The sequence below is a fragment of the Balaenoptera borealis genome (genome assembly GCF_965194805.1).
Source record: "Balaenoptera borealis genome assembly, chromosome: 9".
Lineage (NCBI taxonomy): Eukaryota > Metazoa > Chordata > Mammalia > Artiodactyla > Balaenopteridae > Balaenoptera > Balaenoptera borealis.
In genome coordinates this window covers 69,700,398-69,717,068 of record NC_138873.1, presented here as the reverse complement: position 1 = coordinate 69,717,068, position 16,671 = coordinate 69,700,398, and the positions used below count along the sequence as shown (strand labels likewise).

The following is a 16,671-nucleotide window of genomic DNA, read 5'->3' as shown; positions in this document are numbered from 1 at the left end:
GGGCCCATCTGGACAGCTCTGCATCTCACCGAAAGACTGGTTCAGGCAATTCTGCTCCATATGCCTCTCATTCTTCTCCTGGGACCCAAGAACTAGCCAGGGTATGTTCTTCTCATGACAATGACACAAGCTCAAGAGGGAAAGAAGAAATGTGGGGTCTCTTAAAGCCTTGACTCTGAACTTGATACACTGTCACTTCCATACATCCCATTGGCCAAAGCAGGTCATATAGCTAAACTCAAAATCAAAGGGCAAGGAAGGATACTCCACATAAGTCCATAACGAGGGTGTGCGTGCAAGGAGCAGTGAAGAATTAGGGCCAATTATTCAATGTAGCACAAAAGGCTAAATAATACTTCCTAAGTCACACCTATTGTAGGTAGCAGTTAGGGATTGAATTTGGCTGAATGTAGCAGAAAACCTAAATAATGAGATAGAGGTTTATTTTCTCTGATGTTATGGGAAGTCTGGAGGTAGCCCGTCAAGAAGACTGATACGGCTGCTCTGAGATATCACCAGGAACTCAGGCTCTTTTTTAGATTTTTGTTTCCTCACCCTTAAGCTGTGGTTCTCATCTTCATGTTCACAGTAAGGCTGCTGGAACTTCGGCCAGTACCTTCTCATTTCAAGTACAAAGAAAAGGGAAGGAGATAGACATAAAAATGAAAGGGCTTTCTCTGCCTCTCCATCCACTGACTCCACTTACATCTCATTGGCCAGGACCATGTCACACGTCACCCTTAGCTGAAAGCGGGGGGTGTTGAGATATCTTTTTTTTATCTTTCAGAATAGAACATTGTCATTTACAACACAATCAGGGTTGGTAAGGGAGAAGAACTTGTATATTAGGTAGGCAATTAGCAGTATCAGACACACTCAGGAAGTATTTGTGCCAGGATTTGCCCATTAGTTTAAAATTATACCTAACATGATGGAATTATTCTTACTATCTTAAAAAATATTTAATATCCTTGTTTCTTGTTTGGTTTTTTTGGCCATGCCACGCAGCCTGCAGGATCTTAGTTCCCCAACCAGGGATTGAACTTGTGCCCCTGCAGTGGAAGCGTAGAGTCTTAACCACTGGACCGCCAGAGGAGTCCCCAAAAATACTTAATATTCTAACGTAAGTAATATATGCTCATGAAACACATTTTGGTAGATATCTTACAGTATAAAGACTGAAACAGCCATGCTCTCATTGCCTAGATATAACCACTGTTAAAATTTTTCTATATCACTTTCTTTTTTGTTGTGTCACCTTGTGTATTTACAGTTTCCAAATTGGGCTCAGTCTCTACGAATCGCTAGTCCTCTCATTTTTTTCTCTATTTTGTTTTATAGATCATAAGACTATATACTCATTATAGAAAATCTAGAAATCCAGAAAAGTATAAAGGAATAAAAATAATAACTAACCCATACTCAGGTAAGTAATAAAGTAATAAATAAATAACTTACTCAGATCCACACACTGCTAAGGATATTGGTAAATTGACTTACACACTTTTTATATATTATGTATATATGTATATGAATATAGTTGAGGTCATACTGTATATATATTTTGCATTTGGCTTTTTAAAAATATAAGGCAAACACCAGGTTTTTACTCACATTTTAAATGCCTGCCTAATGTTTTACTTTATCAATATTCCTTAAGTCTCAGGTGTTTGTATTTCCAGTGTTTTGCTCTTATGTATCTTGCTACTCTAAAAATCTATTTTTGCACAAGCTTCATCCACATTCCACAAAAATTTTCTAGAAGGGGAAGATAAATAATCCTTTTATACTATGACTTGCATATTTTTTGTGTTGATTCATTTCCTAATAATTTGTCAATGTCCTTAAGTAAAGTTTATTTGGTATATTTGCTTGCAATTTGAGAAAAATTACTGGCAGTAGCCTTTTTAAAAATAAAACTTTGTTGTTTGATGCTCTGCTTCTAATATCATTTTAATGCTGTTTCGTACTTTCATGTCAGTAGGTAGACCTAACGAATATTACTGTTAAAGGACAAAACCTCATTATTCCATCTCCAGACTCGGATGCGTTGTATGTGCTTCTAGAACGTGCAGTTTTCTCTTCTGGCATCTTGGGCTATCCTATTACTGACTTCCTTTGAACAAGAGGACATGAAATTAAACTGTGATCCTTCTTTTGTTTTTTTTTAAAACTAGATACTAATGGAAGAAATGTTCACATATTGAGGTATGGGGAAAGTCATCCTGGCTTATACGTAATTTAACTTGAATCTTATGCTAACTAAAACAGCCGGTTTGTGGCCTATCAAACATACACTGTACATCTGCTTTAATCATTAAAGAAAAGTGCATTGACCCTGTCCGTGTTAAAATTAGAGCTCTTTCCTTGGCAGCCAATGCTGGTACTCCTTCAATGATAAGACTTCCTTCCTGGTGCCAAGGCCATACTGACTGGCTGTGTACATGCTAATCTGTTTTTTTGAAACCTTGAAGGAATGCATCCCTGACTTGTTTGATATTCTTTGTTCTGACAAAATATAAAACTGTTGAAAACCATGCTTTTCAGGAGCAATTCCTCAGAGTTATCTGAGAGGCTGTGTCTAGGGCTGTAGGCCTCAGTTAAAACTCTTTTCTGTTCCTGTTGTGGATTGTTTATTGATTATTTCCAGCAACAATACTTTTATATGCACTGCAATTCTCAACAATACAACCCTTCCGTTTTCCCATCTCTAGGAACTGGCCTCTGCTCGCCTCCCCCACTGTATCCTCCTTTTTAAAAAATAAATTTATTTATGGCTGTGTTGGGTCTTCGTTTCCGTGCGAGGGCTTTCTCCAGTTGCGGAGAGCGGAGGCCACTCTTCATCGCAGTGCGTGGGCCTCTCATTATCGCGGCCTCTCTTGTTGCGGAGCACAGGCTCCAGACGCGCAGGCTCAGTAGTTGTGGCCCACGTGCCTAGTTGCTCCGCAGCATGTGGGATCTTCCCAGACCAGGGCTCGAACCCGTGTCCCCTGCATTGGCAGGCAGACTCTCAACCACTGCGCCACCAGGGAAGCCCGGATTTTTTTCTTTTTTTTAAGTTTACTGGTTTCGGGACTTAATGAAGCATCAGGTTCTTGATGTCTCATCACAGGAAGAATTCAGTGAGTGACAGAGTGATTGGTAAGAAGTGGATTTATTTAGAGAGAAACACACTCCACAGACAGAGTGTGGGCCATCTCAGAAGGTGAGAAAAGGCCTGTATCCCCTTTTTAAAAAAAAAAAAAAAGGCTGCATAGGTTTCCATGCTACCAAGTTAATACTCTTTGTTTAAGAAATCTTGTGTTTGACACCCTTAACCCACTGAGGTGTAGTGAACCTGCCTTCTTCTGCCTGGGATTTGGGTCTCTCTGTATTTTTATTTTTTATTTTTGGCTGCGTTGGGTCTTCATTGCTGTGCGTGGGCTCAGTAGTTGTGGCACGTGGGCTCAGCAGTTGTGGCTCGCGGGCTCTAGAGCGCAGGCTCAGTAGTTGTGGTGCACGGGCTTAGTTGCTCCACGGCATGTGGGATCTTCCCCGACCGGGGATAGAACTCGTGTTCCCTGCATTGGCAGGCGGATTCTTAACCACCGCACCACCAGGGAAGTTCCTGGGCCTCTCTCTATTTTGCTTGTCTTTGTTTTATACAGTTATTCTCGTCCATCCTCCCGGGAAAGACTATAAAGCTTGGACCCAGGCACGCCTCCCCACCTTGGCCCTACCCACATCCTGGTCCCGCCCCCTTCGGGCCCTAGCGTTCGGTTTCCATGGTTACACCGCTGCCTCCGAGAGAGCCCAGCTGCCCAGAAGGTCCCCGCAAAGACCTCGGGGAAGAATCGGGTAGACGCGGCTCCAGCTCTCCATTCCGGCCAAGGTCAGTCCATTCGAGGCTCCGCGCCCTTGAGCCCGGGGTGTACCCCGCGAGGAAGCGAGCGTGGGGCCGTGGACAGAGCCTGGGCCGCTGGAGCATCCCGTCTAGCCTGGTTGAGGCTGAACTGTCGGTAAGGACTCCTTTCGGGGCGCCGCCGCTGAACGGAAACAGCGGTCACTTCCGGCCGGAGGCGCCCAGGTCCGCAGGTCAGGTTTCTAACCCGTAATGCGCCGGCGCCTGAGCCCGCTCTCCGCTGCTCGGGGCCGCTTTCACGCCCCCGACGGCCTGAACTTGGGGGTTTAGGCTTCCCAGAGTCAGGCAGGGGCGGGTACTGAGGGGAGTCGTGAGCGGCCCGGGTCCGGCGCCTGAGGGCGCTCGCGCACGCGCACACGCAAGGCTAACCTTTGAGCACGGGCTAGTTAGGAGCTGCTGTTTTAAGCGCTTACCTTCTGCCACGCACTGTTTTAACCACTAAATGTATAGAATTCAGTCCCCGCGACAACTCCGGGGAGAGGGTAGTAGTCGAATCTATATTTTTCAGATGAGAAAACCGCTTCAAAGAGAGGTGAAGCAGATGCCCGAGGTCTCAGCTAGAAAATGGTCGGGTCACGATGGAAACCGGGCACTCCGGTTCTATTGGACAAGATGACAAGTGTTAACCTTACCTGAACCCTAATAATGCTGAAAGTTAGCTTTATCTACCTGGGATTGCCCTTGTTATTCTCTACATGCTTATTTCCCCTGTGCTCAGTTACTGGTACGAATCAGAAAACCTGATAGCCATTAAAACCCGCCACCTTTTCCTGGTTTATAGTAAAGGGAATTAATAACCAGGAGTTCATTTATTTCCATGATGCGTAACTCCTGTAATACTTTTTGCTTTTATGTTTTTCATCAAGAGTCTAAATGCCAACTTGGATGTGCTAGAAAGAGAATTTAGACGATCCAAGCAAGAATTGTTTTCCAAGAGTCATTATAATTATGAAAGGTCATTTAGAGAATGTGGTGGAATAAGCATTTCCTCTTTCAAGCTGTACTCGGCCGCCTACACAAATGGGAGTGGGGTTTCTCATTAATTCTACTACTCCCTGCCCCCAATAGTGTTTAACCTTTTTTTAAATTTAAAAATATCATGCTATAAATGTACTTTTGGTGACCACCATCATTTAAATAAAGAGGGAATGTTTCAATCATTTGAAACATTCCAATTGCTCTCACTGTCATTTTTATAAATATGATACAAAGTAGTGAAAACAGTAGGGGCCTAGTTACTCGTAAATACTAATAAGTTAATAAATAATATGACTTTACAAATATGTTAGTGGTGAAATCTAAAGAGGAAATAATAGTATATAAATGCAATTAAAAAAAATCTTTTTATTTAGCCAGAATGCCTCCCACTCAGGCTGAAAGTGTTATAAAGAATATCATTCGAGAAATAGGACAAGAATGTGCAGCCCATGGAAAGATTGTTTCTGAAACTCTGGTTGCTTTTATGGTAAGAATGAATATTTTTGTGAATTACTGCTTTATTAAAAAATGTGTTTAAGCGGTGCCCATTTTCCTCTTAAAATTCTGTGGTGTTTTCCTAACTGTTATTCCGTTGAAAACATACTGAGACCGTTGGACAAGTTAGCCAAAAATATTTTTTTTAAGTCTATAAAGCATGTTAGTTCTCGATTTAGGAGACTGATTTAGAAGATCTTGATAAGTTTTAGAAACATCAATAATGTTTTCCTATGTGGGAGTTTTTTTAAGATGTATTTTTGTTCACTGTTGTAAAAATTACTGATTGCCTTGATCTCGGAGAGGCAGCAGTGAGCGATGGCGTGAAGCGAGATCTTAATTCCCTGCCCAGGAGTTGAACCTGGGTAGCCTGGATGAAAACCAGGAATCCTAGCCACCAGACCAGCAAGAGCTAGAGGCTAGAAGCTATTTTTCCCTGGCTCTTGTCCCCAGTGAAAAATGCATTTCTCACGGAGGCAAAAACTGTAAAAACAGGTAGAAGGTTTATTCTTAGAGACACAGCACAACAAGAAGTGGGAGAGCACACAGAGAAACAGTTTCTTTAGTTAAGACAGAAGCTAGGCAGGGACTTCCCTGGTGGTGCAGTGGTTAAGAATCCGCCTGCCAATGCAGGGGACACGGGTTTGATCCCTGGTCCGGGAAGATCCCACATGCCGCGGAGCAGCTAAGCCCGTGCGCCACAACTACTGAGCCTGTGCTGTAGAGCCCACAAGCCACAACTACTGAGCCCATGTACCGCAGCTAGTGGAGCCCGTGTGCCTAGAGCCTGTGCCCTGCAAAAGGAGAAGCCACCGCAATGAGAAGCCTACGCACCACAACGAAGAGTAGCCCCCGCTCTCTGCAACTAGAGAAAGCCCCGTGTGCAGCAACAAAGACCCAATGCAGCCAAAAATAAACAAATAAATAAATAAATTTATTAAAAAAGAAAAAAAGAAGCTAGGCAAAGATGCACATCTGGAGAGAAAGGGTGTGTGCGTCCTCCCTAATGAGGAGGAGTGCAGTAAACATGCAGTTAAATCATTTATGTAGATCAGTTCTTCCAGGTCTTTGCCTTCCTTCTGGCAATCGTCTTGTTTTTTCACCCCTGGCTAATTTGTTTCAGGACCCTCTCCCTAGGTGCGCATGCACCTCTCAGCCAAGATGGATCTCGATGCAAAGGCATCTGGGAGAAGCAAGATTCATTGTGGCCTGGCATTGTCCCCTGACTTTTGACCCCCAAGGAGACTTTCTGCGCACGTTCTTCGCATGCCTAGTGTCTCCCTTGCCCCAAGGTGGGGGAGGAGGGAAGCGGAGATCCCTTGATCTTTTACTCAAACAAGTTTGTGCCCCTCTTTGTTCTCCCCATGACTGTTATCTTAAGGCATCCCCAAGAGACAAAACTTGGCTATTTACTCTGTCCCTGTGGTAGCTTCCATTTCGGAGATTAAATAGGAGACTGATTTTAAACGTCTAACCTGGAGCCCATCTAACTCCTGTCTCAGGAAATGCAAACAGGAGACTAGCTGTAAGTGTCTGGCCTGAAGCCCACTTTTTCCTGCCCTATGAAATGTAAACAGGAGGCTAGAGGTAAATGCCTAGCCTGGAGCCCATCTGTCTCCTGCCTCAGTCTCTCTACTCTTGCTTTTGTTTTAACAATACACAATAAAAAATACGATAAAAATATTCAGTTTCCCAATGTAAAATCTAGCCATTGCTTTCAACCTGTTTCTCCATGTCTTTTTTCTAACACCATGTTCAGATTTGATGTTTATTGCTCCCTTTTTTCAGCCTCTAATGAAGGTGTGGATGCATTGGGTTATAAGAAAATCAGCTGAATAATCAATGGCTGGGTAGTCAAGAGGCAGTTATTCAAAAAATGGAGAATTGTTAAACTAATTTTGTAGTAACATGAAATAAATTTAATGGACTCTTTCCTACTCTCAGGTGAAAGCTGTTGTCCTGGACCCAAGTAATGGCTTTAACACGGATAGAACTCTCATGAAAGGTGATGTGCAGAAACTTGTAAAGGTGATTATCCAACAGTTCTCAAATTTTGAATTACTTACTTGCAATTCTAAATATAGTATTTGTGTTGCTCAATATTGCCTTCAGCTCCTTGAAAGAAAAACCCCACCAAATAGTGGTGCAAACAAATGAGAGGTTTATTTTTTCACATAAAACGAAGTCTAGAGGTACATAGGCTATTTTTCCTGACTTCCTGGGTTACCAGCGTGCATGTGTTTTCACCCCAGGGTCGCAAGATAGCTCTCCCACCTCTAGGCAGGCGTAAGGTAAGAGGACAAAGGTAAAAATGTGTATGCAATTGGGTCTGTCACTTTCTTTTTGGAAAGTAATAGGCTTTCCCAGACTCCCTCCGGGTCTGTTCGCATTTATTGACTAGAATGATACTGCACGTGAGCCTGGGATATTGATTTGTTTTTTCTTTCCCTTTTTAGCTGACCAAGTCTTTACCTTAATCCAAACTGGGGCTTTGTTAGTAAGGAAGGAGGGTTGTGGATGCTGGCAGGTAGCAGTGTCTGCCACAGTATTTTAGAGGCATCTTGTTATTAATCTAATGTTACATTGGGAACATTATTATTAACTGACTTGTCATGTACTGTGAAATTATAGCACTAAATTAAGATTCATATAATTATTGATTCAATGTAATTTGTGTTTTTCAATTCTAAGGGAAAAACTGAACCCAGGGCAAAGAATTCATCGTTAGAATCAAGTAGGTGTGCCTGAAAAGCAATTTTAAGAACTAAAGAGGGCAGGAACTTTAGACATTGTTAATTTTTTCATACGTTTTAAGTTTGACTCACTGGGTTTAGATGCTTCAATATTTATTTTCTAGATATTCCTCAATGTATTTCCTAAAATTTCAACATTATTGTTTTTTTCCTGGGCTTCATGATTTTAATTCCCTCCTTCACACAAAAGACTTGAAACAAGCTTTCCCAGACTTGTACGTGATATTTTCTGAGCTCAAACAAATGGCAGAGAAAATTTTCATCATCTCCGTCTTCTCTCACAGCCAGCAATTCACATAGTGGAGTGCAAGTCTGTCTGCAGATGCTAGAGGGTCAGGAAGAGCTTTGGAAGCTTGGAGCTGGGGAATATGTCGTTACGATAACTGTGCAGAAGAGACTCCATGATTCTCTAAGGCAGCTGAGAGCTGGGTCTTTCTGTGCTGAATTTGAGAATGTAGTGTAAAGTCTGTTTTTAGCGGTAGGGGAAATGACTGATGGTTATTCAGAAATTTGATTGGACAGCCGTGGAGGAGAATCAAGGAAGGGCAGAAAATGTTTTTCTCCTTTACATGGCTCAAGAAGAGTTCTTTTTTTTTCCCCTCCAACTCAACTAAGTTGGAAAGAATCAAGCTCAATATACTTTTTCTTTAAATTTATTTTTTTATTGAAGTATAGTTGATTTACAGTGTTGTGTTAATTTCTGCTGTACAGCAAAGTGACTCAGTTATACACTTATATACATTCTTTTTTATATTCTTTTCCATTATGGTTTATGCCAGGATATTGAATATAGTTCCCTGTGCTCAATATACTTTTAATAGGACAGGTACATTAACTGTCAATTTATATAATAATTCAAGTGATAAAGATTGTTTTCTTTTTTCTCAATTAAAAATCATGTTGATGAGCTAGTCTGTGCATTTGTAAAGTCTGTGCTTGGAACGGCACTTCTCCACCTGGAGGGGTCCAGGTGCACGGGTCCCCTAAAGATAGTGTTCTGTCCTCACTCCTGCTTTCCCCTCTTCCTCCTCCCAGGAAAGGAGGGTTGGTGGCCTGGGAGTTGGGTTGAGAGTGAAGCTGTTGATGTGCCCGCTAGGTGCAGACATAATAAAGTCTAACAGGTGAGATGGGGGAAGACTGGGCTTGGGGGGGGTGCAGAAGAGAGAAGAAAAGAAAAATTCAGGTTGATCCTCTATTCTAAAGGGGCAAAGCAGAGAAGGGGGATGAGCCATCATGTTTGGGGAAAAACAGGAGAAAATGGACCAGAGGAAGAAATTTTGAAACAGAAGGTAGAGCCAGAGAAAGTCTGTGAGCAGGGGACGTAGCCGCGGCAGCTTTTTATAAAATGCACATGACCTCCATCATCAGCAAAAAAGGAATGTTAAGGCTCAGATAAACAGTAATGATGGGGCTTCCCTGGTGGCTCAGCGGTTAAGAATCCTCTTGCCAATGCAGTGGACATGGGTTCTAGCCCTGGTCCGGGAAGATCCCACATGCCGCGGAGCAACTGGGCCCGTGAGCCACAACTACTGAGCCTGCGCTCTAGAGACCGTGAGCCACAACTACTGAGCCCACGTGCCACAACTACTGAAGCCCACACGCCTAGAGCCCGTGCTCCACAACAAGAGAAGCCACCGCAATGAGGAGCCCACGCACTGCAATGAAGAGTAGCCCCCGCTCACCGCGACTAGAGAAAGCCCGTGTGCAGCAACGAAGACCCAATGCAGCCAAAAATAAAAAAAAAATAAAAAAAAAAAACAACAAAACAGTAATAAGGAACTCAGGAAGAGCTGTAGACAGGAGCATAAGCTTCATGGCACATTCACCCACATTCAGACTGCAGAGACTAAGCAAAAGGTCAAGTTCCTTGCCTCCAACTAGACTATTAGTCACTTGGGTATGGTAATATTGGTTAACTCAGGGGGAATAAATGATTGCTTAATAAATGTTGTTCGTTAAGTAAACTGTAAAGCATAAATTCCTCAATGAGAAAAAAAGTAATAAAAATGGTTATTGGTAGATAAATATCAGAAATAATGGCTTTGATGTTGTTCTTTGATTTTGAGAATAACTTTGGAAAATACTTCTGATTGTTTCAGAAAATATAACTGGAAGCATGTATGTGATTTTCTTTTTTAGCTTTGCGTGACTCGGCTATTGGACAGTAAAAATCCTTCCCTGGACACCATTAAGATGCAAGTCTATTTTGATATGAATTATACAAGTCGAGGTAACATATATCTACCGATTTTGATACCCTTTTAAAGAAGATTCATATTGTATTTCAGGTAATAAGGGTGTTGACTTAAAAAATGTTCACAACCTAAAAGTTGAGAGTTATGTTTTATTCAGCGGGAAATTTTAGGACTTCAAGCCCGGGAGACAGCATCTCAAGTAACCCTGAGAGAACTGCTCTGAGGAGGCAAAGCAGGGGGAGTCAGCTTATACAGAAGTTTTGCAACAAAGGGCAAGTAGTCTGAACGTCAAAAGAGTATTGTTAATTAAAGGAAACCGATATCCCAAATTAAGGAAATTAGGGCTTTTCTTTGTATGAGAAGATGCAAGAGTCTGGGCTCACTGATATGGACCTCAGCTATCTGGAGCCAGTATCCTGTGTTTTCACATCCTGAGTTTCCTCAGGGCTCCCCGTGGGGAGTGGCTGCAGTCTGATGGCTGCTAGATGGCAGGTATTCTTTCCTTCCTGAGTTCCCTCAGGGCTCACCAGCTCACACTGGAGGGCTGCAAGTGCAGATGGCTGTGACATCCTTTGTTTACTGATGTGGCAGGCAATATTCCATTTCTCAAGGGCTTCATTTGGTTGACCAAGAACAATTTAACTTTTTTGTTTATCTTTTGAAATTTTTTCCAACTTTGAAGAATGTAATAATGTTGGAGATGCTCAATGAGAAGAACACCAATGGCCTTTGTGAGTGTCAAAAGTTTCCAAGTCTATTGTGTTTTGACTATTATACCACTAATACATAATAACTTAAAGCAACCAGCTCACTGAAGTTAAAATTTTTTAATTTGCTGATTTTATTTTTCCTGGTTTATATTCTTATCGCATAATGCTTACCTAAATTATGTAACTTACCCAAAAATGAAGTGACTGATGGGAAATTTAAGCTTAGAACATATTTCCTTATGTAAATAGTTTCTTACATACATCAGAAATAAACTGGAAACAAGAGAAAAAAGGAAATGAAATTTCTCTATAGACTACACTGCCTCTGCCCCACTGTAATTCAATCATTATTAACGATTTGGTGATTTTTGTTGTCTTTTTTTTCCCTCTCTGTATTAACCTTTCAGTTATGCTACGTGTGTAAAATCATACATCTTGCTTTTTTGATCAATAATAATATATTAGAACAATAAATAATAATGGAATTGATGATGTAATTTAGATTTTTCTTAATTTCAAAGTTTGAGTTGTTTTTGTGGTAAGATTATAGCTATGAACTGGGCATGGTTGATATGTTAATTATTGCCCTTGTTATAGGGTGTCTTATTGACTTAGTTGCAAGAATTGTAGTGCTGGTGAACTGTGGCTCCTTCCACGATTAAGCCTAAACCTCACTGTATTACAGGAAGAAGGAAGAGGGATACCATTCTTGATACAACATCATATTACAGTAGTGATATTCAAAGGAAATTTATCTAGAACTAAAATAGAAATACACATAATTGAAGAGGAATATTTATACTACCTATATGGATATTTATATTAGATGTGTTTACTTACAGTATACTACACCTACTTACCTAGAGAATATAGATAGTACAATATTTATACTGTATGTGTTTATAATATATATTATAAATTGTCTTGTGTACTTTCTGCTTAAGTAGGAGGTTTTAGCCCTATCTGCTCTTACGTTTGGATTGTCTGTTTAAAGGCTTACGTGTTTTGATAAAGCATGCCATTTAAATCGCGGTAGTAAGTCTTTCCCACTAGATTTTTGTTTTGAGGTTACTTGCTGGCCATTGTTTATTTTTGCTTATTACATCTTACGAAAATACTTGTTTTCATGCAGTAGAATTGCTATAGCAAGCCATTTTTTCCTCTGGTCCTATTTTCTTTTTTAAAAATATTTATTTATTTATTTATTATTATTATTATTTTTTTGTCTGTGTTGGGTCTTCGTTGCTGCATGCAGGCTTTCTCTAGTTGCAGCGAGCGGGGGCTGCTCTTCCTTGCAGTGCGTGGGCTTCTCATTGCCGTGGCTTCTCTTGTTGTGGAGCATGGGCTTCAGTAGCTGTGGCATGTGGGCTCAGTAGTTGTGACTCGTGGGCTCTAGAGCGCAGGCTCAGTAGTTGTGGCGCACGGGCTTAGTTGCTCCGTGGTATGTGGGATCTTCCTGGACCAGGGCTCGAACCTGTGTCCCCTGCATTGGCAGGCAGATTCTTAACCACTGCGCCACCAGGGAAGTCACTGGTCCTATTTTCTTATGTGAGAAGAATTCTAAGTATCAATATACGGAACATTGTCCTTTGCCAATTTTAGAGGAATTTCTCGAAGAACATCACCGGGTCGTAGAGTCTAGATTAAGCTCTGTTAGCAGAGAAATTACAGATAGTCGAGCATGTGTTCGAGAAGAGCTGGAAAGCCTCTACCGCAAGATCGTCAGCTACGTGTTACTGCGCTCTGGGCTGGGGTCCCCAACAGACATCAAGATTGTCAGAGAGGCAACAGGTAAAAAATATACACCATTTCCATTCCATCCATGAACATGGTATCTTATAAAATATGTTGAATTATAAGTATTGAAGATTGAAGTTTTCTTCTTTTATCTGAAAAAAAATTAGCACAAATAAGAGGTTAAAACTTAACCCAGATTTTTCTTACACAGTGTATCAACACTAAAACTCAAGTAGCACTTTTGGAAAGTGAATATTGTTAATCTTCTTAGAGCTGTATGTACCTAGGGGCCTATTACTCCTCACTACAGAAACATTGGCAGTATGATTAACCAGGCTGATTGGGGAACGGGGACTGCTGGGAGAGGAGATTTCATACTGATGAGAGGAGTTGAGTCTGTCATCTAGGATGGATGATGGGAAATGGCACTGTTTTAGGAAACAGGAAATACTTGCCCACTTTCGTACTTTAAGATAAGGAATAGGCAATATCTCTAATCTTCCCACGGCTTTCTTCCATAATTATTTTAAAGCATCATTTTTTTTCTACTCAGAGCCCTAATTAGAAAGCTTGTTTTAATGGCCATTGCCAAAAAATTACTGATGGATGCTTAATTATGAAAATAGACGTGAAGCAATGGCATTATTTTCAGTAGCTCAGCTTTCTTGATAAATGCTAAATTTTGCTATGTATTCTGGAATCAGGTATCAGACATTTAAAGAATCATCTAAGTAACTCTATAAAGACAAGCCCCTTAACTTTCTGCTGAAAGGAACTTGTTTTTTACATTCTGATATCTTTACTTACCATTTTGTTGTCCTTATTGTGGTCTGTTTTAGCTGCCCTACAGAGTGTTTTTCCTCAGGCTGAGCTTGGGACATTTCTAACTCTTTCTAAGAAGGACAAAGAACGCCAGCTGAAAGAACTCACCATGATTGTTACTGGAATTCGTTTATTTAACCGAGACTGTGGAAAGGGAGGAGAAGGCATTGATGACTGTAGGTATATTATTAAGTTAATTCTATAGGTTAGGTAAGTTTAAAATTTAATGGGAACAGAGGAAAATAATTCACAGTACACCACTGGCGTTCTTAGATTTAAGGTTTGCAGTTTTGACCATACCTTAAGTACAGCTACTGTTCATAATGTATAGTAATTTTTCATTTTACTGGGGCAAGACCTTAAATTTTATGTACCATGAAGCTAGTATGGGAGCATGAATCAGTGAAAGGACTGAGAGGGCCTTCTGGAGGCCAGCCTCCCCAGTTCAGTGGAGCTCTGTGTTCTTTACTCCAAGTCAAATAACCAAAAGGGAATAAAATTCAGTGATTTAAAAAATAAAAATCACCCTGAGAAGCAAACCATTGTTGATGTGGTTAATGGAATGAAATGGTCCAAGAGGAGATACTTGCAAATCTGTAAATTCAGGAGCCTCTACTATGCTGTTATATACTTAATGCATTCATTATCTGTAAGTTTGAAAGTACTCATTGAAATATTTGCTCAGACCTACCAGTAGAAATAACTTCCTTATGCATTTGGTACACACGTAGGCCCACTGAGAAGGTGTTAGTGTCTTTTTACCAGATCACTGATCTAGTACAATAAGGTAATTTTTTTTGCAATTTAAAAACTCTTCTAAAAAGTCAATTCCCATTCTTCATAAAGTTTCCTGTCTTGCTAGACAGTTCTGTTATTTTTCAGTATCCCAGTGAGTTTCTTAAGTGGTACGCTTTTATTTTCTTTTTTACTAGTAGTAAAGAAGATACACAGAAGGAGAGATACAGTGGCTTTTCTAGAGGCACGTGGTTAATACAGCACATAACACCAACGCCTGTCTATTCTTTAGGATCTTCTATATTTTAGTAGCAAAAGCTGATCTGCTTTAACTTTTGGTTATTATTCTGGCAATGTCTTTTTTTTTTTTTTTGAATAGGCTTTTCTTTTTGGACTCTTTCCATCCTGGTGTAGGAGCCATGCCTCCTTATTGTTAATTTGGTTAAGGAAAAAAACTAACTCAACCTAATGTTTAAATATGACCACTTTCTAGGCTTTTTCTTCTGAATCTTTTTAGATTGCCTCATGTCTCTCTTATTATACCTCTCAAACCAGTGCCAGCTATTCTACGGGAAGCAATCCCAGCCACCACTCAGCATGTTGATTCCCAACTTGAGGTGGTCCAGGACCGGGCATACCGCTACACAGCCATCCTCGAGAAAGTAGCAAAGAACCCACTCTTGAGTCGAGAACTTCAGCCCTATTTGTTAAAAGAAGCGCTGTATAACGTGCGACAATATGAGATCTTCCTTCAGATCATTTTGGTGAGTTAATGTCATAAGAGCTGGTCTTTCCCACAGAATGCAGCCTCTTTGTATATATATTCTTTGCTTTGAATTAAATATGTAGTTTAATTTAAAAAAACCCACTGGTTAGACAGATTTTTTTTAAAGTAGAGTTGATTTACAATATTGTGTTAATTTCTGCTGTACAGCAAAGTGATTGAGATATATATATATATATACACACACACACACACACACACATTCTTTTTTTGTATTCTTTTCTATTATGGTTTATCATAGGATATTGAATATAGTTCCCTGTGCTATACAGTAGGACCTTGTTGTTTATTGCCACCTCTTTGTATATTATGGGGTGAAAACAAAAGATAGAACCAGGTCGTTGATAAAGAAGGCAACCTTAATAACTGCTCAGTATATATTTCATCTGTAGGATCAAGAGATCCTAAAATAGAAATGGGAAAGTTGGATGTTGATTTTAATAAAGATGTGTTGGCAGGAATGGATTTTTGGTAGTTGATTCTCTTTGTTCCTCGGTAATATGATTGTTGCGTGGTTGCCCTAGTTAAGCAGGTATGTGTATATATATATATGTAAGCAATGCTGCATTGTTTGCTTTCATTCAGAGCAAGTGTCTAACATATAGTTTGGCAGGTTGTTGGCACTCAAAGAACTTTTATATAATTATTTGTTCTAATTGTAAAAATTGGTAGAAAAGATTTTTATTTCTGATGTTTTTAGATCGAATGAACAAGCCAAACACTATCCCCAGAGAGCTGGAAAATATGAAGTAGTGATTTTAAACTTTTTTTTAAAGCAGCAGAGCCCTTTCAGATGGAAACTTACTCAAAATCCTAAAAATATAAAACAAGTATCTAGATGAAAGGATTGGAGGACCTTTCACCAAGGAGCATCCCCAAGCCACCCTAAGATTCCAGGGAACACAGTTTGTTAACTATGTCATGGCAGCAAGCTATGTTTCCACCACTTACTGTTTTGTTTCTGTTTTTTTCCCCTAGCTGTATTGAGGTATAATTGACAAAGTTGTAGGATATTTAAAGTGTACAGTGTGATGATCTGATATACATACATATTGTGAAAGGATTCTCCCACTGAATTAATTAGCACATCCATCCTCCTGGTCACTGTTTACCTTCACACAGCCTCTATTTTCCAAAAACCGTAAGACCGCAGGATCAGTGGAACTGTCTTTTGTACAGGTGAATAGTAATGTCTTGAGGGATAGAACAAGCTGTACTCTGCCCCCTCTTCATTTTCACTTGTATCTTAATGACTCACTGCCACTTTCGGCTGCACTCAATCTGTCTTCTCTCCTTACCTCCGCTACAGAGAATAGAAAGATCACATCCAAAAGACATGACTTCATTGCAACAAACTAGGAGTGGTCCTCACAGCTTACCTGCTATCTAATTGCCTTCAGAAGGGAGGACTCTAAATCAACTATTTGAAACCAAATCATTCTTTAGGGTACATGTTCCCCTAACACTGACTTGTGACTAGCAGCCTTATGTAACTAGTAAGATACTAAGAGGATTTCACGGTCGGTTTATCGTGAGTGCATACAGGTCCACAGGAGCAGAA

The 16,671-nt window shown here is 40.4% G+C and overlaps 1 protein-coding gene across 5 annotated transcripts in view; it reads left to right on the top strand.

Annotated features, from left to right (window-relative positions):
• The first annotated feature begins 1,339 nt into the window (after positions 1–1,339).
• CFAP206 (cilia and flagella associated protein 206) overlaps positions 1,340–16,671 on the top strand; it is a 34,965-nt gene continuing 19,633 nt past the window's right edge. Inside the window, exons 1-10 of one of the 5 annotated variants that reach the window (XM_082405945.1) lie at positions 1,340–1,426; positions 2,178–2,208; positions 3,113–3,205; positions 3,648–4,074; positions 5,254–5,366; positions 7,319–7,402; positions 10,267–10,357; positions 12,635–12,823; positions 13,609–13,767; positions 14,882–15,090. In XM_082405945.1, the coding sequence (XP_082262071.1) occupies positions 3,765–4,074; positions 5,254–5,366; positions 7,319–7,402; positions 10,267–10,357; positions 12,635–12,823; positions 13,609–13,767; positions 14,882–15,090 (1,155 nt within the window). In that variant the 5' untranslated portion in view covers positions 1,340–1,426; positions 2,178–2,208; positions 3,113–3,205; positions 3,648–3,764. Of the gene's footprint in view, positions 1,427–2,177; positions 2,209–3,112; positions 3,206–3,647; positions 4,075–5,253; positions 5,367–7,318; positions 7,403–10,266; positions 10,358–12,634; positions 12,824–13,608; positions 13,768–14,881; positions 15,091–16,671 lie in introns of those variants that run through there. The other 4 variants (XM_082405947.1, XM_082405946.1, XM_082405949.1 and 1 more) reach the window with 4 other exon arrangements.